The sequence below is a fragment of the Manacus candei genome, unplaced genomic scaffold (genome assembly GCF_025592945.1).
Source record: "Manacus candei isolate 608988 ecotype Guabito, Panama unplaced genomic scaffold, ASM2559294v1 h1tg000028l, whole genome shotgun sequence".
Lineage (NCBI taxonomy): Eukaryota > Metazoa > Chordata > Aves > Passeriformes > Pipridae > Manacus > Manacus candei.
In genome coordinates this window covers 21,897,573-21,911,758 of record NW_026138076.1, presented here as the reverse complement: position 1 = coordinate 21,911,758, position 14,186 = coordinate 21,897,573, and the positions used below count along the sequence as shown (strand labels likewise).

At 34.6% G+C, this 14,186-nt stretch overlaps 1 protein-coding gene across 1 annotated transcript in view; it reads right to left on the bottom strand.

Moving 5' to 3' along the window:
- LOC127472249 (probable ATP-dependent RNA helicase DDX60) overlaps positions 1–14,186 on the bottom strand; it is a 42,036-nt gene that overhangs the window by 3,614 nt on the left and 24,236 nt on the right. The window contains exons 23-35 of the mRNA XM_051790141.1: positions 14,021–14,125; positions 13,773–13,901; positions 13,043–13,170; positions 11,494–11,649; positions 10,266–10,410; positions 9,047–9,199; positions 8,277–8,381; positions 7,029–7,229; positions 5,862–5,966; positions 4,473–4,611; positions 3,673–3,794; positions 1,965–2,112; positions 753–895 (exon numbers count right to left, since the gene is read on the bottom strand). Of these exons, the coding sequence (XP_051646101.1) occupies positions 753–895; positions 1,965–2,112; positions 3,673–3,794; positions 4,473–4,611; positions 5,862–5,966; positions 7,029–7,229; positions 8,277–8,381; positions 9,047–9,199; positions 10,266–10,410; positions 11,494–11,649; positions 13,043–13,170; positions 13,773–13,901; positions 14,021–14,125 (1,779 nt within the window). The remainder of the gene's footprint in view (positions 1–752; positions 896–1,964; positions 2,113–3,672; positions 3,795–4,472; positions 4,612–5,861; positions 5,967–7,028; positions 7,230–8,276; positions 8,382–9,046; positions 9,200–10,265; positions 10,411–11,493; positions 11,650–13,042; positions 13,171–13,772; positions 13,902–14,020; positions 14,126–14,186) is intronic.

Sequence of the window (14,186 nt, the reverse complement as noted above, 5' to 3'; positions counted from 1 at the left end):
GTTCTGAGTAATTTAGAGTTTAACTAGGCAACTTTATTTCTCTTGAGTTTTAGATTAGGATTTTTCCATATGCATAGATCATCTATTAAGATTCATTGATGCTTTGAATTCATTAATTACACTTAAACATGGAACATTTTAAAGATGAAGGTGAATTTCAAATCTCCAGTTGTAGGAATTTAATTTTTTACTATTACAGAATTATGAGTTGTGTTAATTCCCTAATACTGCAGAGCCCATGTAGAATAACACAGGAAAATGCAAGTCGACAGTAAATATGTTGGTGTATATTAGAATTAAGCTAACTCATGTGCTATCTAACACAATTCTAGTTACAAAGCAATCAATGCCGTATTGCATCCATTCGCTAGGATCCTTGAGCCTACTGTGTGGTTGATTTAAAAAGAGAAATGAAAACTCCTGACATGGAGAAAACAATATGGGGATATGGTTTGAAATTTTAGAGTATTTTACTTGTCTGAGAGTCAAAAGCAATGGAGACCTTGTAAGAAAGCAAAATATTTACAGATTTTTTTTCCTACATCCATCTATTCTGTGATTTTTGCACTGTGACAATGTGGTGCTACTTGATACTGGATATTTATTTTTTGACACTTTCTGAATTATTTCTCCTAAAGAGTGACACTTGCAAATAGTGCTATCATATTAGACAGAGGGAAGAAGATTGTGATTAAACAAATACTTTATTGAACTCCAATAAAATTCTAGCCCCCATGAAAAAAATAACTTACTTTATTAATGATGTTCTCATGAAATAGATCATTATCAACCACTCCAGATAAACATGCAAAAGGTGAGATGGCAGATATGCTTTTGGTGTTGTCCATCAAATAAGATGCTAGTTCAGAGCTGTGCCAATTCTGAGATGTAAAGTCTAGACAAGGAGTTTCATATACAACATAAGCTATTGAGACACAAACCCCTTTTCAGCAATCTAGTTTGAAAGTGGTAAGTTTTCAGTGCAGTAGATAGTGACAGGAAATAGAGTTAATGTTCCAAACTTAAATCCTTCTTGATATATCTTTGTTTATTTTGTTCACGAGAACTTCTGTGTAGCTGATTATAGTGTATAAGAAAGAGCTTTCTAATAGTAAGAATTACTATGTCTCAATCTCCCTCCTTGCAACTTAAACCTTTCTTCTTGGCTCATCTGTAGCCAAAAGTTATGCCAAAAACAAAGGCAATGTTACCATTAGAAGACTTAGTTTACCCTCATCTTTTATTCTGTCTTACATTGAAGGACAGAATAAAGGACGTCCTATATTTGAAGTGCTTTCTTATTGCAAAAATAGTATTTTTGAAGGCACGTTTTTTTAGAGCTAGACAATGGGATAGTGGTATATTACATTGCTTTAATATCTGTCTTCCAGAAAATAATTTGAGATTATAAAGTAGTTAAATATTTTTCACCCAACGGCAATCTATATTGCTTGGTAATTTGCTTGCCTTTTCATATTGCTTTTCTTACTGAATATCACTTATTGGCATAAATAACTCAGTTAATTTAAAAAAAATGTTATGTTCTTTAATTGATACTTAAATCTTAAGGCTGTTCAGATGTTGAAAATCTAATCTTTGGTAAGATTCTGAAAGCAATTCAAGTGTTCTAGGTATTTGAGGATCTGCAAATGCACTGATGATCAGATAAAAAGGCTTTTATTCAATAATTTTACTTAGTTTTTTTTTTCTTTTATAGTCCCTTTGGTTTTTTCCCCTACAGAATAATGGAAGAATAGCAACTAAAATGATCCTTTCTCTGTACAAAACTTCTGCCACATACAAATTAATTGGTAATACTTGTAAAACAAAAGTGAAATAGAAATTGTAGGTCTTTATTACTGTATCTCAAGCCATACGTTTTTTCTTTACAACATGAGAATTAACCTTATCTTCCTAATACAATTTCACAAATTATAAACATGCATTAATTTTTCACTTCGTACCTGTCTTTGACAGTGGAAGTTTGTATTCTTGTTCCATATCAGCCAGCTTGGCAATTGTCAGAAGAAAATGAGCAAAATTTTCCTGTACTTTGGCGTTGTATTCATTTAAAGCATCTGCAAAGTCTTCTGGTAGATCTTCTAGGAAGACCTTAAATAACATGCAGTTCATTGCTTAATGTAGGTGATTTGTCCAAAAGTGTCAGTTCTACATTGTTCCATACATAAAATATTAGTACACACAGAGCATATTGATAGAAAGAAAGGAAGTGTGCAATTTCAAACTTTACCCAGCTTGTCACACTGCCTGGACATTTGGAATTAACAGACCTTAAAGATGAACATGAATTTCAAGCAGAAAAGGCATGGAAGATAAACAGTAAGTATAAAATTCCTTACAGGGTACTTGGCAAACAGCTTTACTAAAGATGTTTCTGTCTAGTTATAAGTGGCCTTTTGAAGGGCTGCCTTTCTCAGATCTTGTTTTGTCTATCTTGGTGTTCAACAGGTTTCCCTGCCAAAATGACAGACTGATGGCTGCCATTAGCCATAACAGTCCTGTAATCCCTCCTATATGACTAACCACTTCTCAGAAATAAATAACATTTTTTCTCTTGTAATGCTCGCTGGAAACTGGCCACATAAACAGTCTAATACAGAAGAAGTTTCCTCTGTTGTTCCAGCCATAGGTGTGTTCTCCAACATTTTAAGGCCTTGCGTAGAAGAGCCAACAGCAGCACCTTATAAATGTTTCACTTCCCTGCCTGCACCCATGGTGAGTAACTTTGTGCAGAACTAATGGTAATGCTCATCCTACTAATACTGTCCCATTTTTTGAAAAAGCCTTAAGCCTACAGTGTCATATACCACAGAGCATGCTGGTGTCCTTCTGGATCACTGGTATGTGTCACAAAAAGCTTCAGCTCCCTAGATGGAGACAAAACTCTAGCAGAGTGAGAAGGGGGAGAAGGTGCTCCAAGTAATGAAGCAGATTCCCTTGCAGCCTATAGAGGAGAGCACAGTGGAGCAGAGACTTCCTTGAGGCCATTTCTGTGGAGAGGACCATGCCAGAGCAGATACCTACACTGCAGCTTGTGAAGAACCCCACACCAGAGCCACTGAATGTTTTCTGAAAGAACTAGAGCCCATGGAGAACCCACAATGGAGCACGTTTATCCTGAAGGACTGCAGCCCACAGACAGGACTCACACTGGAGCAGGGGTGACATGGATGAGGAAGGAGTAACAGAGCTGTTAAAAATGGACCACAGCTCATTTCTCATTTCTTATCAGCCATGCACTGCTTGGGGTGAGGGAGAGGTAAAGGAGTCAGGAATGAAGGAGTAAAGTTGAGCCTGGGGATGGTAGAGGCAGGGGAAGGTGCTGCTGAAATTTTTATTTTTTGTTTCTCACTACCAAAATCCATTCTAATTGGCACCAAATTGATTTCATTTTCCACAAGTTAAGGCTGGTGTGCCCTTGATCATAACTGGTAAGCAATCTCCCTGTTTCTTGTCTCGACCCATGAGCTCGAGCTCCTCCATACTATTTTCTCCCACAGCCTGCTGAGATGGAGGAGTAAGAGAGCATCTGGGTGGGCAGCACCAAGCCGCTGTACATCCATAAGGACACCAGTCTAACTGAGAAAAGGAAACAAATTGTTTGAAGTGGTACACAACACAAGTTACAGTAAAGACAAATGCTTTCTCTACCTTTGACTGGGAAAATTGGCGTTTGTATTTCATTGAGCAGGCTGGAAGATACATTCTCCCAAATAAGTTTGCTAGAATGAGAACCAGCTTTTCCATGACATCTTCTGAAAAAACAGTTGAGTCTGTGTCAAAACAGAAAGTGCTTGGGTTAAATATGAAAGTGTAAAAAAAAATTATGTGCTGTTGTTTTTCTTTTGCTTACAATAAACTCCCATTCAGGAGTTTCTTTGACCATAACAGCTGTCAGGACAGAGGTTTTGCAAAACTATGTTGGATAAAGATCAACTCATGAGATACAAAATAGATAGTAGTAGATCATGGTAGATAATTAAGCAACTAATAGTATGTACAAATCATTACTGTATTCCTATATGTTAACATATTGTACCATATCTCAGTGCACACAATAGATTTAACTCAGGTAATGAGATATTAGTAGTACTTACTTTTTTGATTTGTTGATATTCAGAGGAGTCATCCATTTTATTTGCTTGATAGAACTAAAATCTAACTCTGGAGTCAGAATTATTAATTTTTCTATGTATGGCATTACTTCTTACCTCACCAGAATGTTTCACAAACAGCAAAGATACGTTCATGATACCAGCATTGCCAGATGTGTGCCTTGGCTTTCTCAGACAGAAATATAAGCATACACAGAGTGTGTAGAGGCAGAGGTCAAGGATCTGAAGATGAAGGTGAGGCAAGCAAAAGGTAGCAGCAGCAAGAAGGTACCCAGTATCATCGAGGTTACAGAGCCTGCCATAGATTGCAATTAACTTGAATGGAGTATTATTTACCTTTAATTGGCTGGCACAATTTGTGCAATAAACCTTTCACAAGAAAGCTCACTAAAACGAAATTTGAAGGTTCATGATAGTACAAGTGTGTCACAAGTCCAGCAAATCCTATGGGGTTACATTCTTGATCCAAGTAGCCCTATTTAATTTGAAAGCAAAAAAAAATAGCTTAGTTGTAAAAGATGAAATTAGATACAACAAAAATATACAATTGTGATATTCAGAACAGTCTTTCAGCCTAATGTATAGGTACCTATTGAGACTACTGAATTTACAGTGAAAGGCAAAAATTTCTGCAAGTATAGATTTTGACCTTATAGATTTAGATCATGTTGCAAATGAAACGTGCACACAATCATCAAAGTAAGGCCTGATGCAATGTGCATTAAAGAGAAAACTATTAACCTAAATGTTTGACCAGATAAAAGCCCAGCAAGCAGTGTTCTGTCAAATGTTTTGCTGCAAGATGTTTGGATGCTAGAAGCTTATATAGTTTTAAAAAGCAACAGGACAAGCTCATGGATTAAAACTCCTTTAAAGACTCTAAATTCCAGGACAGCTCTCCTATGAGAGATCAGTCTGCATTATGCCTTGTAAGCAAGTACAGAGTATTCAGAGAATCATCATACGGTTGTTTTTTTTTAATACACTAATTATTGGAGACAGGATACTAGGTGTGTGGGCCAGGTTTTGTCCAGTTCTTATGCTAACTGTAACTTTTTGGAAACATTACTGAACTCCTGCACATTGATCAGATTCATCTCTTCAACAGAAGCATCAGACCCCTCATCTCAAAAACAGCAGACACCCAGAAGAGGCAGAAATGTTAGTTAGGAATCATACTAGGAGCAGGACTTGGAAACCTGGGCACAGATGATTTGTTAATGTAATCACTTACTGCCTGTAGTCCTCAGCTGTAAGCCAAAATGGAGTCATGCATGAAAGTTTTCCAAAATGGTATCCACCGAACTTAAAACTATTACTATGGAGAGATGTACAACTAATTTTCAGTCTTATCTAAGGTCTACTTTCTAAACTTTTGCTTTGGAAATCATGTCATCCTTAGTATGTCTTAAACTCCTATCATTTCACATGCAGGCATTTTCATACATAACATAAGTGCACAACTCTAACTTTCCTAATCTATTTGTAATCTTACAGACCATACCATATTGAATTTATTCCATAACATAAGTAGCTCAGAATTAACCTCAAACTTAAGAGGTTAAGAATTTTATCTGTTTCCTTAAATTTGTAACAGAAAGAAATAGCCTATTGCTATGAAATAAAAAGTATATGGTTCTTTAAATTAAAGCATGCAAATATAAACAAATAAGAATCTGTAGATTTAAGAAAAACTATCCTTTATGGGAACAAGTCAAAACATACCTCTTTGATAAGAAATTGCAAGGAAAACACAAAATAAATTTTTAATATTTCAGCATATCTTTCTTTTCTGAATGACATCAGTGAATGCTTCAACACTGACAAAGCCTGGTCAAATAAAAAGGAAAAAGAAAGTAAAAAAACCCAGAAATCAGAAATCCAAAGGAATGTTGATATTGTAACAAAAAAAAAATGAATATCCAGCTTTTATGCTTTGTTTATCAATTGGTTTTCAGGATAAAAAATGCTATGTAGAGGTTATTTAAATTTTATGTAAATTGAATGCCTAACTCTTGGAAATGCTAGTGAAAAAGTCTATCCTCTGTCAAATGTACGCTCATTTTCAAAATGCATGCTGGGGTTTGTAAAGTTAATTACATTAAATTCATACAGAGATCTAAAAGACAAGGATTTAAATATCAGTAAACTAAACCCAGGAAGTTTTGAAATTACTCCTTTCACTATAATACCTTTTGAACATAATAAATATTTAACACAGAAGTTTACCAATCTCCATTGTTATCTTAAGAATTCTTATGTCTGAATTCATTCATTGAGTTCTCAAAAATAAATGTCTATATGCTGAAGTGGATGTAAAAATCAGATCATCTGGAGGTAAGAGTTCCTTAACACTTACAAGAGGAGATCTCTGACCAATTTGTAATCTTTATGGGTTGTTTACTTAAATCACTGCATTAAATGGCAAGAATAAGAATTCTTTGATTACAGATAGTTAGTATGTGTATTTAAACAAGTTAGCAATATATAGAATTTCCTCATTGTTTCAACTGAGGTAGCACTTCATAGCACCTATCTTCCCTATGGAAATATATGTTCTCATCTTTTCTTCAAATACAACTAAAATTTTAAATATTGGAAGACTTGCTGATTCTCCGGTTTAATGCAAATACTGCATAGAACAAAAGCTGATAAAATTACTTTGCTGCTAGTGGCATTCTTTCTGATGATAAAATTTATTGCAAAGAATAAATGCATGACAATGGACAGCAGAATACTGTGGAGAAGATGGCACAGGTACTAGAAGCAGTTATAGCAGAATATACCATTTCATTTGGGGCAGGCTGGTTACTTGTGAAGTGCATAACTTTCTGCTCATGTTAAGGAAACAGTATTTAATTATATTGAAGTTAAGAAAAAAACATATTAAACCTTTGCTCTAGCATCTGCTTTGTCATCAGCCTTTGCAGCCAACAGCATGAGTCTCAATATTAAGGAAATAGTCAGAGGAAATTGGCCTTTCAACTGAGGTACATTGGATTTGATAAGTCTTTCAACTTTGGGCAGTGGGATGTCATAGAAGAACACATTTCCAATCATATCTTGTCCCCGTCTTCCAGCACGCCCTGACATCTGAGAATAAAATATTCATTAATCATATTATTAATACAATAACATTATTAATTTTTAAATAAAAATACCTAACTTGTATATACCATCTATACAGTCTTAATAAAGCATTTATGCAGAATTATTAAAATAATGTGTGCAAAATATGTTGTACCTCAAATCTAGCTGGTTTACAAAAGTGGTGTGTTTCTTTACTTTTTTTAATATGAACTTCCAAATTTAATGGAAGACCTAAACACTGGCCAGGATACTTAAATTCTCTAAAATGTCATTTTAACATTTATTTTTCTTCAAGGTAAATTTTAACTTTATTTATATCTATACACTAGCTTTGTTTTCAAGTTACATTTAGTTCCGAATAATTTCTGAGTAGATTTGGAGCAGAGGTAGTCTCAGAATGAATAAAGAGCAGAGAATATAAAAAAAGAGCAGGGAGAACCTTCTTAGGGGTATATTCTCTTGCTTGGATCACCTATCCTTTGTCTGGCCCCTTGTACCAGATGATGTGATAAAGCTGGAGTCATATATATATATATATATATGTGCAACAGAAGGGAGATGCACATAGGTCCAGATATAGTACAGATCCACTCACACTGGCAGTATTTCATGAATACTGGTTTGAAAAGTAGCACAGGAGCAGGAAACAGGTGCTGATGAAGAGGTTAGAGTCTCTCAACCCACCTAGTAAGTTGTGCCGTGAGTAGAGACATTCTGCTTTGTTGCATTTGCAATCTCACCTCCACACTGCTGTGTTGCATTGTGGAGGGCCACTTCCAAGACAGAAAGAACTCAAATGTCCCCATTAATCCGGTCAACAATCTTTCCTTTCATTGTTACAATCCCACTGTATGTTCTTACAGTGTAAAACCCTGGCTAGAACCAAACAGCTTTTGTTTTTCCAGCTTCCATAACTAAAAGCCAAATATATGCCTTTACTTCACTCAGCAATTGTAATCTTTGAATTGCTGAAATAGGTCTTTTGACTACACACTGTAGTACACCTGTATAGTGTTCTTGCAATAAAAAGTGGGTGTTTTATTTCCATACCTGTCTGTAATTTAAGGCATCTAAAAAGACAGAATCTTCAGCAAAGACAACAGATCTACATGGCATGTTGATTCCCAGAGCAAGAGATGAAGTAGCTGTGACTACCTATAAAATATCAAACATGAGTGTATCTATTAGAAATGGCAATATTCAATTTAAGAAAAAAAAACAACACCTGTAATATTCAACTTAAATCAACAGGAATTTTACTACAATTTCTCATATTTTGCTTTAATTTCTCATATAATGCTAAAATTTCTCATCTATCATGCTTTAATTTGGTGAATTTAACAAAGCTATGAACGTAAAGGAATTTCACTCTTTAGTGTAATTCATATAGTTATTACATTTGCATATTAAACTTTTTATCCTGAAAGTTATACCATATCTATTATGAAAATTGAAATAACTAATAAATTGCAATAATATTGGAATTGAACACAAATTGAAATATTTCATGAAGACAGTACAATATATAATAAACCTATAGACTTCATTTAACTAAAATACATTTGGTTGGCTGCTGCAATGAAAGACAAAAAATGTTTCTATAAATACATTAGCAACAAAAGGAGGACTAACAAGAATCTCCATCCTTTACTGAATTGGGGGGAAACATAAAGGCAAAGGATGAGGAAAAGGCTGTGGCACTTAGTGTGTAAATGCAACATATTTTACCACTAGTGAAAGGTACACTATATTTCAAAATTAAATACATGGACAAACTAAGACCTTAAAAAAAAAAAAAAAATTGATCCCAATTCACCAACCTTCACGTATCCCAGCCTGAAAAGCATCTCCACTACTTGTCTTTGCTTAGCGGACATAGATGCATGATGATACCCAATTCCCCTCAGTGCCATCATTTCCTGCAGATAACCTCTTCTCTCAAACCTAAGACGATGAAAAATCTTCCTCAAAGTCTACAAATAAACAAATGTTAAGTATAAACCACAAAAGTATTAAGCATAACCAGGTGTTATTAATTTTTCTGTATTTTCTGAACTTCACTCTAAGTGTTATCTGTTCTGAAGTTTAAGCTACTTCTTCACTGCCTTAACCCATGTGCTACTGTGGGAAGCAGTGTTCCTTCCACATCAGCTCACAGCAGTCCAAAAATGCTATTAGACTTAAAAGTTCCCAAGATAAGGCATCAAGAGTTTGATCCCAATGCACACAATTTTCCTCTTTCAAGACAAATCACAATAAGCAGAAAGTATTATCAAGACACTTCATCAAATTAAGAATTAAGAGCTATAAATATCACAATTACATTTGCTCCATGAAGAGACAGCTATATGAACCACAGCCATGTTTTACAAAATTTAGACCAGAGGGAATCTCTTGGATCATGGCCCAGGCACCCACTACTGGTGAAAACAACCTCATATAAATATATTTCATTAATTATTCATTAATTATTTCTATCCAAATATATACATTAATATTTCTGATGAACACCTGCAGATTTTCAATGGTTTTCTCATCTCTCCTTTCCTTGGGAGACATAAACACATTGAAAAGCAAAGAAAATTTTGCTTTGTGAGGACTAGAATTTTTGGAGTCTAAAAAAAATTATTATTTAGTATTTTTACAAGATATGAAGGTCTGAAAAATCTTTTGTTAAGTACACAAATGTGCCATATACACTATGTTGATGATTCAGAAAAACAGGAGTCAATAAGTAATAGAACTGCATTGCTGGAAGTTCATGGAAGTGAATTAACTGTATTTTACATCCCAGGATTCCTATCGCAAGAAGTCAACATCTTTTTATTTGGCAGAATGAAAGTTGTCCATACATCTTAAAGTTATCTAAGATTGGAATCACATTTAAATGGGAATATTCAGAATATTTCTTGAAGTCAATGAATGCTGTTATAAAGTACAACCGCATCATTATATGCTTTTTACGCATTTATGCATGAATTCACACATTTTAGACATACAAAAATAAAACCAAGTTAGAATTATCAGTGAATTACTTACATCTTCATCCACTGCTTTATGGTCAGCGTAAGTACACACAGAAGGGATAGTAGTTAGTGTTTTAAGCCTTATTTCTAGGTTGGTTTTTTTAGTTGAAAGAAGTTCCATGCTTTTCATTTTATGAGGGCTCAACTTTTTGGTATCCCTATGTAAAATATACAATTAAAATATATTTTTTTGTAATTAACATATATTTCTCAATTTTAAAATGTTCTTTGGATACTGAAAGATGCAGACTCATTCCCTTTTAAACTGTAGGCTCAAACTTGTAGGTATATATGTTAATGTGAATACTAATAATGCTAACAGCTTCATTTTATCATGGCTCATATGAAAAACTGCAAGTAATTCGGGGTGAAGTAGAAAGGACAAAAATTAAGGAAGATAAAGACAGAGACTATAAGTACCTCAATTAGCAAATTTGTAAGCTAACTAGATTTCATAGGAGAAGAATTAAAAGAAAAACATGATGGATTTACTGCCAATAATGTCATGAGCGGCAAGGATTTAGGACAGGATTTGAAGAAGAGAGGGGAGGGAAGAGTATTTAAGGGCAAATTTTTAAAGTACTTCAATGTCTAAATATGTGTCTAATAGTAGTAAGTGAGAACTTGAAAATCCAGTAGGAATTTAAAGTCAGCTAAGTTCATTCTTCCATGATATTATGTCCAAAGAATGCACTGTAAATTGTCATTAGGAGGACAAAATGAAGATGTTTTATGTTCTTGAAATTCCTGATAACTATAGCCATATTTCACTCCAAAATGTCTTATAAAATCCATACTCTATGATCATAAAATTAATAAAATGAAAGGTTAAGGGGGGGAAAATACAGTACAATCCAAACAAAAGGCTGACAAATATTAAAATAGGATCTCACCATTTGGTGAACCTGTATTTCATAGTTCCACTACCCTGGTGAGGCTAAACTATGAAAATATTCTCCCACAGTGGCTGACCCAGAAGCAGGGTCAAATGCTACACTGTTTTTAGGACTTGTACGACTAAACTTACTGTTTGGAAAAAGAGCTGTTCTGATATGTTGATACCTGCCACTCGGCTGCTCCAGCAGCGTGCAGTCCTAGAGCACAAAGAAGAACAGGACTACTATTCCTCAAGCTAGATGGATGTGCTGCTGAAAGGTGCAATCCCCAGAAAAAAGTTATGACAGAGTGTAATTTTGTGATAATACGTAAGCTTTTTAATAACATCTTGTTATAACACTTACTCAGGGAATTTTGTTAGCATTTTGGTCACTTTTCTTAGTTTTTCCCTTAAATGCTCTTCTTCCCTCTCAGGATCTGGACCTTGTATACTTTCTTGTTTTTCCAGCAATTTAGAGAATACAGTCATGGCTGCACATTCGACTGAATGGATGTTAAATCTTGAAGTAAACAATATATAATATACATCAGATAGGTGAACTCTAATACAGTTTTATTACAATTTATATGTAATGCTGTTAAAATAATATTCAATGAGCCCTATCATCTGATGATAGTTAGAATCTAAGCATTAGAAGCTGATCCCTATTTCATGTCCAACATACTCTACGTTCTCTTTCAAACAGCTATTATTACGAAACCAAGTGGTAAAATGGTTCTACCAATAAATTATCTACAGGAAGTATGCTCAACTCTATGTTTCCCTAAGATGGACACTTGGACATAAAGTAAACTGCAGCTTAAGTCACTTTAGTTCTTCGAAACTACCCAACTGAGAATCGGTGCCTGTCCTCATCTTCCACATGGCTGTTCTTCCTCATAGCTTTTTCACTGTTGGACCGTGGAGATTAACTGGGATGAAGACTTCTCCAGCTTCACTCTCAAAAAGAATTTTTTTCATTCCTCTTGCTTCAGGCGGATAATGTTAATTAAAACCATACAAGATGCTGGCAACACATACAGTGAGGCTGCATTCAAACCCATTGGAATATTCACATTCAAATCTGTCAGTCACCAAGATCAGGAGCAAAATTTTCATCTTCACATAAGCATGTGAGGACTGAAATTGCAGTGAGTATGCTAATCCTAGTGTCTAATGCAAGGACAGGCAAGGCTTTATACTGAGATGAGCAAACTTTCCATATTTACATGATTGTTCCAGTGCATTATTACAGCAAACATATGCACTAGACAGCTGTTTACTGATAAGTAGCTTATTTTTATTAAGTCCAGCATTGAAGTACATGCCTAATTTACTAATATAAGCAATATCATTGACAATAATGGTATTATCAATATGATAAAAGTTGTGCATGTTTGATATTACATAATTACACCTCATATATACAAACCAGGTTGATTGATGCATTGTCACTGGATGTAAGATGTGATTTTTAGAGGTTATGCAGTGGGAGTATCACCATGTAACAAACGAATACATTAACTAAATCACATCTCACCCTTTTGCTTGGCAAATTGGCCTTTACATAAATCATTTCCACCTCTAAATAGACAGCATACACTTTCCACAAGTTTTACTGACTACACCAGAGCAAAGCAATGGAGAATCTGATTTTAATGTGATTAAGTTTCTTGTAAGTTTCTCAGACATCATGCATGGATTCTACCCTTTCCACACAGTAATTAAATGCTCCCAGTTTTATTTCAGCTAAACTTCAGTGCCATAAAGATACATGGGTTGATAGACCTTCACTTTTAAGGCAAAGGTAATAAATACCATGTAAATGGTATTTGCTTATCAATGCTTATCTCCATACTCATTTTTCTGAATATAGGCAATACACATATAATACATGAAATGTACATACTTACATAAAAAATATGGCAGGCAACTTATCCATCTCATGTAATTTATCAACAAAGTTTGCAAAATGTTCCCACTTCTGCTGTTCTGAGCAATCCACAGATTTTGGTTTAAGGTGCTCCAGTAGTTCATTCACCTGAGCGAAGTAATAGTTTTATGGAGATTTTAATGGCGGATACTTCTGTCTGGAAGCTAGCAAATACAAAGACTCCATTTTCCTGTGTAAAATTCTATCAGTTCAAATTTTTCAAATCATTCAGAACTGGAATAGTCACTTATAGTTTACAGACTAAAAGGTCTGAAAGTTATCAACTGACTTTGGCAAGAGCTCAAAATAGAATTTTCATGGCTACCATGTTTTTCAGCTCATTGCTCGAATTTCTGTCTTTTACATGGGAACATACATAATGTTACACAGAAGGTTTCATATAAGCAACAAAAAAGAAGTAGACTAAAAAAGCAGATCAAAGGTACAATATTCTCACCAACTGTAGGAGGTACCCAAAGGAATCATGAATTGATATCTCACAGCAGTATCAGAAATCTGATTCCAAGAGATGAGAAAACATCACCTTAAAAATGCTTATTAAAATGCTACAAATAGTGCTTATCTTTCAAGTAAAGCAACAGTTAAACGTAAGAAATATGGGCAAACTCCCATAATTATGTTACTAGATATAATTACTATTATACTAAAGCTGGACAAATCTGAACAAAGTGCCCTCTAGCAACTGTTACCTTCTGCCTTTGGCCAAGCACAATCCATTCGCTTAGTTCTTTCTTCAGTTCCTGTTCATATTTCCTTGCATCTGCCTTTTTTATTACTACTTTATTCTTGAAAGAGACAAACTCCTCAGGATCTAGCTCCTGGAACAATATTAATATTTAATGTTAATTTAAAGAGTTCTTAATCTATTACTTTGTTACTCTAGTACTTTTTCATCTATTTATTTTGATAAGTTTTGCTTACAGCTGTGTATGCCCACCTGTGCCCTTGGCCAGTCTTGCCAGACTTTTGCCATTGTGTCATAAAGCTGGATGCTCTCTCGTGGAGACAGAGAAAGATCTGAAGGAATGCCATAGTTCTCAATCTGCAAGGAGTATAAACAAAAGAAAAATACAGAAATAATTTTGATGGAATCCATGTTGCCT